General features: G+C 46.4%; 1 protein-coding gene across 3 annotated transcripts in view; it reads right to left on the reverse strand.

Annotated features, from left to right (window-relative positions):
• LSM12 (LSM12 homolog) overlaps positions 1–9,029 on the reverse strand; it is a 37,110-nt gene extending 28,081 nt beyond the window's left edge. Inside the window, exons 1-2 of one of the 3 annotated variants that reach the window (XM_077969328.1) lie at positions 8,816–9,029; positions 5,726–5,859 (exon numbers count right to left, since the gene is read on the reverse strand). In XM_077969328.1, coding sequence (XP_077825454.1) covers positions 5,726–5,859; positions 8,816–8,939 — 258 coding nt within the window. In that variant the 5' untranslated portion in view covers positions 8,940–9,029. The remainder of the gene's footprint in view (positions 1–5,725; positions 5,860–8,815) is intronic. The other 2 variants (NM_001266793.1, XM_077969329.1) reach the window with 2 other exon arrangements.
• Between the last annotated feature and the right edge of the window lie 2,147 nt (positions 9,030–11,176).

Genomic DNA, 11,176 nt, shown 5'->3' on the forward strand with positions numbered 1-11,176 from the left:
GAGGCCAAGGCGGGCGGATCACGAGGTCGGGAGATTGAGACCATCCTGGCTAACATGGTGAAACCCTGTCTCTACTAAAAATACAAAAATTAGCCAGGTGTGGTGGCAGGTGCCTGGAATCCCAGCTACACTGGAGGCTAAGGCAGAGAAATGCTTGAACCCGGGAGGAAGAGGTTGCAGTAAGCCGAGATAGTGCTACTGCACTGCAGCCTGGGAGACAGAGCAAAACTCTGTCTCAAAAAAAATAAATAAAAATAATAATAATAATAATACATAAAGTCGAAGTTTCCAAGAACCTATCAACGACGTTAAGTGAGAGCCTAATGTAATGGCATAAATATTCTATGGGCCCTTTGTCACACTGTCCTCCTTCCCCTGCCTTATCTCATCCCATAATTCAATGAGCATTAGTTAGCTACAATAAAAAAACCTGGGAGACATTAACTAACATCTGGCAAGTCTAATGACTTTAAAGACTAATCTACTTGGTTCATTCCTAAGTCGTTTCTACTAGACTACCCCACCCCTGACCACAGAATATAGATGTTTTTCTTTACTTAGAAACGTTACCTAGGGGCTGGGCCAGTGGCTCATACCTGTAATTTCACTACTTTGAGAAGTCAAGGAAGGAGGACTGCTTGAGCCCAGGAGTTAGAGACCATCCTGAGCCACATAGTAAGACCCCGTCTCTACAAAAAAAAAAAAAAATTAGGCCAGGCGCAGTGGCTCACGCCTGTAAACCCAGCACTTTGGGACGCCGAGGTGGGCAGATCACAAGGTCAGGAGTTCGAGATCAGCCTGGTCAACAAGGTGAAACTCCATCTCTACTAAAGATACAAAAAATTAGCCAGGCATGGTGGCGCACACCTGTAATCCCAGCTACTTGGAAGACTGAGACAGGAGAATTGCTTGAACCTAGGAGGAAGAGGTTGCAGTGAACTGAAATCACGGCACCACTGCACTCCGGCCTGGGCAACAGGGTGAGACTCCATCTTGAAAAAGAAAAAAAAATTAGCCAGGTGTGGTGGTGTGTGCCTGTAGTCCCAGTTACTTGGGAGGCGAGGTGGAAGGATCACTTGGGCGAGCCCTGGAGGTTGAGGCTGCAGTGAGCTATGATTGCATCATTGCGCTCCAGCCTGGGCACAGTGCGAGACTAGCTAAAAAAAAAAAACAAAACAGCTACCCAGGTGTGGTGATGGGAGCTTGTAGTCCCAGCTACTCAGGAAGCTGAGGTGGGCGGATCACTTGAGCCTATGAGCCCAGGAGTTCGAAGATGCAGTGAGTTATGATCATGCCACTGCACTCTAGCCTGGTCAACAGAACGAGACTGTATCTCTAAAAAACAGAACACATATATACACACACACACACACACACCCGCGCGCGCGAAACATAACTTAGCATTATACATTATTTAGGGTACTTCATGTCGCCAAATTATGAGTTCCTTGGGCCAAGCACAAAGTAACAGAAAAACAGGGGACTTGGCCAGGTGCAGGGGCTCACGCCTGTAATCCTAACACTTTAGGAGGCCGAGGCAGGTGGATTATCTGAGGTCAGGAGTTCGAGGCCAGCCTGGTCAACATGGCAAAACCCAGTCTCTACTAAAAATACAAAAATTAACCAGGCACGGTGGCAGCGGGCGCTTTTAATCCCAGCTACTCAGGAGGCTGAGGCAGAAGAACCGCATGAACCCAGGGATCGGAGGTTGCAATGAGCCGAGATCACGCCACTTCACTCCAGCCCGGGCAACAGACTGAGACCCTGTCTCAAAAAAAAAGAATTCCCCCTACTGCAACCCTACTGTCCTCTCCCAAGCTTCCTCTTACATGCTACTGCTGGAGATAGAAATAAGACTTTGGCCAGGCGCAGTGGCTCAAGCCTGTAATCCCAGCACTTTGGGAGGCTAAGACGGGCGGATCACGAGGTCAGGAGATCGAGACCATCCTGGCTAACACGGTGAAACCCCGTCTCTACTAAAAAATACAAAAAACTAGCCAGGCAAGGTGGCGGGCACCTGTAGTGCCAGCTGCTCGGGAGGCTGAGGCAGGAGAATGGCATAAACCCGGGAGGCGAAGCTTGCAGTGAGCCAAGATCCCGCCACTGCACTTCAGCCTGGGCAACAGAGCGAGACTCCGTTTCAAAAAAAAAAAAAAAAAACAAGAAATAAGACTTCTTAGCCTGAAGTGAACTATCATTCGAAAGCAAAACAGGTCAATTTCCAAGAAGTTTCTAGTTTATACCTTTCCTAGTTGAGCTATTAAGTATTTCCTGTATAAGCCGTTCTCTTCCATTTCCTGCTAGGTCAGAGTCAACAAATAACTGGTTCATATCAACAGGTTTAATTAAGCAGATAACTTACTATGTCAGCAAGATGAGCCAACATGTGATGATACCTTTGACTAAAGTTAGAGTAGATAAGTAGTGCTTCTCCAGACTGCAAGCATCTGAAATTTCAAGTTTTCTTCCAGACATCCCAGAGTACGTTAGTTCCCTTCCACATGCCTAAATGATCCTCCAGCTTAAGAAAACTCAAGTCCATGCTGTTAAAAATGAGACGAACTTTTCACGGCGTTCATGTAATATATTAATAGCTGCCCAAAATAGCTGTTATCTTCAGCAATAGCCCAACAGGTTCTCTCTAATTCTAAGTCCGTCTCCAAAGAGGAATCGCAAAGCATCCTAAAAGGTTGGTTTCAAGGGAAAGCCAATATAGCTTACTCATAAACATCTCTGCAAATGGAAGAATGAATAAACGAAATCCAAAGATAACCCTCCAACCTAATTTTAGTTTTTAAGTTTCTGACTCCTCTTCCCAGCAAACCTTTTTCAAGATTTGGCAAGCAGGCCACAGAGTAAGAAAAGTAAAGATTTCTGGTGTTCCCCAAGCTATTACTTCCTGCTGTTTTCCTCAAAGAGTGGGTAATCAGCTAGTTTACCACAATGCTAGTAAACAAGGAAAACTGACCGGCAGAAAGCAAAACCCTAAAGGCAAAGATAATCCACACTAACCAAGAGCTATTTCTATCTGAGGTCAAATATAAGAAGAGAACTGCTTCTTAACAGCTCCTACTTAACAGTCCCACCCACACTACCCCACCCCCTCTAAATGGTGGCACTTGTTTGGTCACAAGAGCCAACTTTCTAACTTCAGAAAATCATCTCTCTTTCACATCTTTACTACTCACTAAAGATCTAGTGACAGACTTCTCATACCCTATAAACACCAAAAAATAACTCAGAGCCTATCTGGTTCTTCAATATACTAGGAATAAGGCTAGGTGCAGTGGCTCACACCTGTAATCCCAGCACTTTGGAAGGCTGAGGCGGCAGATCACCTGAGGTCGGGAGTTTGAGACCAGCTTGACCAACATGGAGAAACCCTGTCTCTACTAAAAATACAAAATTAGCTGGGTGTGGTTGTGCATGCCTGTAATCTCAGCTACTGAGGAGGCTGAGGCAGGAGGATCACTTGTACCCGGCAGGCGGAGGTTGCCGTGAGCCGAGATTGCACCATCGCACTCCAGCCTGGGCAACAAGAGCAAAACTCCATCTCAAAAAAAAACTAGGAATAAATTATTTCTCAAGTCTTTTAAAATTTCATGAGCTTACAGAAGACACCCAAAGAGCTCCTATACTCTGGCAGAAGGTATATTACTAAGCCAAGGTTTCAAAAACCTATAGGCTTCAAAGAATGGGATATCCATATAAGGCAACACCCATATGAAACTCAACAGCCTTCCAAATCTGTCCCTGGCCATCACTAAAAAACGTGTGGCATTTCCCTGGAATCTGACAAGATAGGAGCTCCAGATCTGAGGTAACGACATTCACTAGCCTCAGTTACCCTCTATTATTTTAGTTGCCTAAGTGTTTCCTTGCTTTGCTGTACTGTACAGAACACACTACATTCCCAAGAAAGGCAAAGCAGTACCCATTATTGCAAGATTCCTCTAGAAGGAAAAACTTCCACCACACTAATTTGAGAGACTTAATGAAAGGCACCTGCTACTAAAATCGGAAGCATAACTTATTCATTCAACAAATATTTACTAAATACTCTGTGCAAGCCTCTGAATATTCAACAGTAAATAAAAGAGGTATGGTTCCCATTTCTGCAGAATAAAGTTCAGTGAGACAGACACTAGACAAGCAAACAAATATGTAATTACAAAAAAAGCTATGAGTAGGGTAACCTAATCTATACCTGTTGTCCCAGTGTAAAATAAAAGCATTCCCCTTTACTCTCAAAAATGTCTCAGGTTGGACTACAAATGATATGGTCACCTTAACTGTGAAGGACAAGGTACTATGAGAGAGAGTAACGCAGGCAAGTTACTTTAGCCTGGGTGATCAGAGAAGACTTCTTGGAAGACATGCCATTTAACTGAGTCCTGATGGGTGGTAAGGCTCCAGTCATTCTGGAAGGAAAAATGTTCCAAGTACACGGGACAGCACAGGTTATGACAGGGCTTGGGTCATTATTATTGATCAACATCAATTTTGACTAAATAAACGGAATTGTCAAAAAAGTGACTTAGAGCCAGGCATGGTGGCCCACACCTGTAAACCCAGCACTTTGGGAGGCCAAGGCAGGCAGATCACTTGAGGTTAGAAGTTCAAGACCAGCCTGGTCAGCACGGTGAAACCCCATCTCTACTAATAATACAAAAATTGAGCTAGGAGCGGTGGCTCACACCTATAACCTTACCACTTTGGGAGGCTGAGGCAAGTGGATTGCCTGAGCTCAGGAGTTCAAGACCAGCCTGAGCAACACAGTGAAACCCCGTCTCTACTAAAATACAAAAAATTAGCCGGGTGTGGCAGTGTGCGCCTGTCTCCAAAAAAAAAAAAATTTGGCCAGGCGTGGTAGAGCACACCTGTAGTCCCAACTACTCCAGAGGCTGAGGCATGAGAATCACTTAACCCGGGAGGCAGAGATTACAATGAGCTGAGATCGCGTCACTGTACTCCAGCCTGGGCGACAGAGAGAGAGACTCTGTCTCAAAAAAAAAGGCTGGGCGCAATGGCTCAAAAAAACAAAAACACTTGGGCAGGTGCGGTGGCGCATGCATGTAATCCCAGCTGCTCAGAAGGCTGAGGCAGGAGAGTCACTTGAGCCTAGGTGTGCAAGTTCAACCAAAGCAAGACCCTGTCTCATACATACACACACAAAAGTGACTTGGGGGTTCCCAGAGATCAAATTGTATGTGCAAGATTAAAATATGCTAGGCATGTAATTGTTCGAACTCAAAATTCAAACATAAAGACAAAAAAGAACCTTTAAGACAGTGGCTTTCAAACTTTTGTAAGTCATGAAACCCTCCAAGAATCTGAAAAACACTTCAGATCTTCACGCAGAAAATGCATATATTCACGTATGCACACATCCACATATACACAATTTGAAGACGTTCATAGGCAATGCCACCACCCAAACCCCAGCACCACCAGAAGTTCATAATGAACTACAAGATTTAAAAAGTCCTCTTTCATTAAGGCAGAAGCAAGCTAACTTATTTGGGAGTTAAGCTATTTCTTAAGATTTACTGACAACATCCAGGAATAAAGAGAAAAACTAAATGTATATATTTTTTAAAAGATATCACAACAATTTTAAGTCCCTTAAAAACAATGAAAAATAGACAATAACGTATCACCAAGACTCAATGAGACTAATTTTTCCCATCATTTTAGAAAGCTAGAGCTGCCCTTTAATTCTTACCTTACTAACATTGAGTGAAGCTAGGGGAGGAGGGGTTTCTGTTCGGTCATTAATTATTTCCACTTCTGAAACATACTGTAAGTTTATGAGCAAGATGTCTGCATGGTTGGGCTTTCCACTGGAAGAGGGACATTCTGGTGAGAAAAAAAAAGTTAAGGAAAAATAGGACAAGCAGAGGCATTGACACATCCCAAAAGGGGCATAGAAAACACAATTCACACAAGGCTTGTAAAAGGCAGGCCAGGAGCATGAAGGCCTTATAAAAATCACAGTTCTCCTCAGGAAATCTCTGCCTGTCACCTTCCTCCTGCCCAAATCCTTGGAAGCTTCCAAAGGAGTTCTGTCACCTTCTCTCTACTGGCTTTATGGGGAGGCATAACACAGATTTAATGCGTTTGTCTTAAACCTACGAGTCAGACAAAAGAGCTAGACCTTTCTGTTCTTCCTATAATACTCTGTATCTGCACAGTGTTCTTTTTACTCTTTCAGATGTGAGCTTTCCCATTTTGCAAAGGAGAAAACTACACACTGGAAAGGAAATTCACCCAAGGTGATCCAGCCAGTTAATCCATTCATTCATTCACACATTCATTCTCCAAACATTTAAGAGCCTACTGTATGTCAACTAAAAATTGAGTAATTCAGCCAGGCGCAATGGCTCACGCCTGTAATCCCAGCACTTTGGGAGGCTGAGGTAGGCGAATCACATGAGGTCAGGAGTTCGAGACCAGCCTGGCCAACATGGCGAAATCCCGTCATTACTAAAAAAAAGTTAGCCGGGTGTGGTGGCACATGCCTGTAATCCTGGCTACTCGGGAGCCTGAGGCAGGAGAATCACTTGAACACAGGAGCCAGAGGTTGCAGTGAGCTGAGATCATGCCACTGCACTCCAGCCTAGGTAACAGAGTGAGATTCCATCCCCCCCCAAAAAAAAAAAAAAAAGAGTATTTCCTAGTTTCAAGACCCTTCCAACCAAACCACTAATGTAAAAGGTCTTATTTCTTCCAGGTGTAACCTCTCATTTTTTGAAAAAGCAACAATTGTTAGCACAGTGGCTCACGCCTGTAATACCAGTACTTTGGCAGGCCGAGGCGGGCGGATCACGAGGTCAGGACATCGAGACCATCCAGACTAACACAGTGAAACCCTGTCTCTACTAAAAATACAAAAAATTAGCTGGGCGTCGTGGCGGGTGCCTGTAGTCCCAGCTACTCAGGAGGCTGGGGCAGGAGAATGGCACGAACCTGGGAGGCGGAGTTTGCAGCGAGCCAAGATCGCACCACCCACCACTGCACCACTCCAGCCTGGGCAACAGAGCAAGACTCTGTCTCAAAAAAAAAAAAAAAGCAACTACTCTTACTATAATTAGTTTCAAAGGACATCTTCCTAAACTAGAAATCTACAAGCAGTGGTTAAATGAATTAAAATACTTGCCACTCAAAGGCAGCAGACTCAGTAGGAAACTTCATTTTGAAAGATGCCATGGCCGGGCACGGTGGCTCACGTCTGTAATCCCAGCAATCTGGGAGGTCAAGGCAGGCAGATCACCTGAGGTCAGCAGTCTGAGACCAGCCTGACTAACATGGAGAAACCCCGTCTCTACTAAAAAAAAAAAATACAAAATCAGCCGGGTGTGGTGATGCATGCCTGTAATCCCAGCTACTAGGGAGTCTGAAGCAGGAGAATCGCTTGAACCTGGGAGGCGGAAGTTGCAGTGAGCCCAAATCAAGCCACTGCACTCCAGCCTGGGCAACAGGAGTGAAACTCCGTCTCAAACAAAAAAAAAAAAACAAAGCCGGGCGGTGTCTCAGGCCTGTAATTCCAGCACTTTGGGAGGCCGAGGCGGGCAGATCACGAGGTCAGGAGTTCGAAACCATCCTGCCCAACATGGTGATACTCCGTCTCTGTTAAAAAAAAAGATACAAAAATTAGCTGGGCGTGGTGGCGCGTGCCTATAATCCCAGCTACTCCGGAGGCTGAGGCAGGAGAATCGCTTGAACCAGGGAGTCGGAGGCTGCAGTGAGCCAAGATCACGTCACCGCACTCCAGCCTAGGAACAGAGCGAGACTCCATCTTTAAAAAAAAAAAAAAGATACCATAAAAAATTACTCCTTCAAGATTCCAATAAACCCACCTGTAGCTCCCATAAAAGGGGAAGCTGTGGCACATTTATCCCAACAAGAAGCGTTTCGTTTCCAAGACTGAGTTTCCTGGAGTAATTCAGAAGTCATTCCCACCCCAAAGAAGCAGGCCACCTTTTCCAATCAATTTAACATTGCTGCTTTCAAAAGGGAGGCTGCTACTACTACGTAAAAGGACTCCATGTGCTGGACTGATCAAGGCAGCATGAGAACTTCACTCTTTCACCTGTAACTCACACATCCCCAACCCACATAAGCCCCGGCAAGCCCTCTCTGGAACAGGTTTCCAATGCAAACATCCCCCAAACAGCGATTTCCAAATGACCGAGAAGCCTAAAAGTCAGAACAGCCCCCCCACCACCACACATACACACGCATCAGCGAAACAAGCCACTATCCCCAGTTCAGATACAAACTCTGCCCTGCACTTACTCTCCCCCAAAACAGGCAAGGACCAATTTGGTCACCATTCCACCGCCCTTCCTTGGACGAAATCCCATCAGTGCACATGCCCTCCTAAATTCTATACCTTTGCCCTACCAGCAGTTCCTTACCCTAAACATCCCTCCCCATAATATTTCACCCGCTCCTCCTTTCCATCCGGGCTCCAATCCACCAGCCCCCTCCCAACACCACCCCCTCTCCTAATCACTGTGTCCCCTCTCATAACGTTCTTCCCGAAAAGCCATCCCCGTGTCAAGCCCTCCTCCACCCACTGATCCTCGGTAAAGCCCCAGCTCCCGCAAGGGGAGACAGGATCCCCAAAGCTGACCGAAGGGCCCGCGGGAGGGGGAGGGGAACTCAGGGCCATGCGCATGCGCCCCGGGCGCCGCGGTAGCCGGTCGCCCCTAGGCCCGGAGAGAGCCCCAGCCGCCGCCGTCGTCCCCCACCCCCCGACCACCGCACCTATACGCCGGCCCGGACTCGGGCTTCACGCAGGGAAGGATACTTAAAGCCAGCATTTTGGATTGGTAGTCGAAGGCTACCACCTCGCCCTGCAGCCGCTGCTCCTGGCACGTCCGGCACGACACCTGGCTCCCAACGCTGAAGTACTCGCCCGGAGGAGCCGCCATCTTGGGAGTGCAGCCGCGGCCGGCGGCGGCGGCGGCAGCAGCGGGCGAAAGCCGGGCCCCTAGTGAGCGCCGCGACGCGACGCGACGCACGGAGCGTGCTTGCGTCACACGCCGGGGCGTGGTCTGACGCTGGGTGGCTAGGGAGCCTAGGTGGACTAGGGAAGAAGAGGAAATAAAGGGGAATCTGAAAAATATTTGTGTAGCTGCGTCCGCTCGGTTAAATGCTTGTAGAGTCCATTTTAGAAGTTAAGGATAAATGACCTACGTGGAATGAAAGGGGGAAAGAGGAGAGAGCTGCAGTCTCCATTATATGCACACCTTCCACACAAGAGTTTAATGAATGAATTTTATAAAATATATTAACCCCATTTTGCATATAAGGAATCAGAGCCTCAGAGGACTTAACAATACTTGGACAAGATGATTATAACGGCCGGGAGCGGTGGCTCACGCCTGTAATACCAGCACTTTGGGAGGCCGAGGCAGGTGGACCACCTGAGGTCGGGAGTTCGAGATCAGCCTGGCCAAGATGGTGAAACCCTGTCTCTACTAAAAATACAAAAATTAGCCGGGTATGGTGGCGCGTGCCTGTAATCCCAGCTACTAGGAGGACTGAGGCTGGAGGATCGCTCGAACGTGGGAGGCGGAGGTTGCACTGGGCCGAGATCGTGCCACTGCACTCCAGCCTGTGCAATAGAGCAAGACTCCGTCTCAAAAAAAAAAAAAAAAGATGATTGTAACTAGAGAGTGATAGTGGAAAGAACATTGGCTGTGGAGTGAGATAAGCCGGAACCAGAATCCCAGGTCAACCTATTACTAAATCACCTGACCTTGAGTAAGCAAATTACCTGATCCTGTTTCTTCATAGGCATTTGTATTGTCACTTCTTGAGCATCTAACAGCCCTTTGAGGTAGGTATCAATGTCCTCCTTTTACAGAAACTACGTTTTAGACTAAACTTGTCCACGGTTCCACAACTAGCAAAAACAGTCTACCTATTTACAAGGACAGTGCTATTTACTGCTATACTGTGTTAGATAATAATACCTACCTCATAGTTAGGAGGTTTAAATGCGATAACGTGTATATGTGCATGGCATGTACTAGGTCTTTAATAAATGGTAGTTCCCCTTTAGTCATCCATTATTCTTAGAAGTCAAGACACTTCCTCTTCTTCCTTTTTGCCCTCTCCCCCAGAAAGCCAGGCAAAAGGCAGGAATGAGGAGCAGCAGATAGTGACAAAGAGGAACTTGGAGGAGGGGTTTTGCACCCCTGCCCTTTAATGTCCATCTGATATACAAAACAGTCATTTTCTTAATCTTATGTAAAGGACTATGTGCATGTATTTTCAAGCCCTACCAATTGCTGTCGCTAATCCACCCACCCCCACTATAGAAATTTTGGATCCTCGCTTCATGTATGAGAAACAGGTTGACCTTTCTGTAGTCCAGAGGGAGGCAAAGGACCAGTCCTGGCGCAGCTTAACCTGAACAAAGTTCAAAAGTACTTCCTTGCCCTCCAAGAAACATAAACTTCCTGGTGTTGGAGGTATTGATACAATCATTGTAATAGGAATAAAAATTCTGCTCCTTCATAGTGTGCTTTTTCAGAGAACTTTTTTTGTTTTATTGTGTTTTGTTTTTGAGACAGAACCTCGCTCTGTCACGCAGACTGGAGTGCAGTGACGCTGTCTCGGCTCGCTGCAACCTGCACCTCCCAGGTTGAAGCGATTCTCCTGCCTCAGCTTCCTGAGTAGCTGGGTTTACAGGCGCAAGCCACCATGCCTGGCTAATTTTTGTACTTTTAGTAGAGATGGGGTTTCACCATGTTGGCCGGGCTGGTCTCAAATTCCTGGGCTCAAGCAATCATCCTGCTTCGGCTGGCCTCTCAAAGTGCTGGGATTACAGGCATAAGCCATTATGGCCAGCCTCAGAATTTTCATGCCTCTCATCTTTGCCCTGTCCTCCATAACAAATCATACATAATCGCCATTCCAGTTTTCCACTTTTTATATGGAATCATGATTATAGGTTTTCATAAAAGACTTCTAGGAGCCATTAGGAAAGGCCTTCTTGGAGGAAGTGAAAAATACCTACTGAGACCTGAAGGATTAGCAAGGAAAAAGAGTGGCCATGTTCCAGGCAGAGGGAACTGCATGGGCCAGGACCCCTAGGATGAGAGAACTTAGTGTTTTCAAGGAATGTATAGCTCAGAAATATTACAAAGCAGAGTGTGGG

The sequence above is a fragment of the Macaca mulatta genome, chromosome 16, assembly GCF_049350105.2.
Source record: "Macaca mulatta isolate MMU2019108-1 chromosome 16, T2T-MMU8v2.0, whole genome shotgun sequence".
NCBI classification, from domain to species: Eukaryota; Metazoa; Chordata; class Mammalia; order Primates; family Cercopithecidae; genus Macaca; species Macaca mulatta.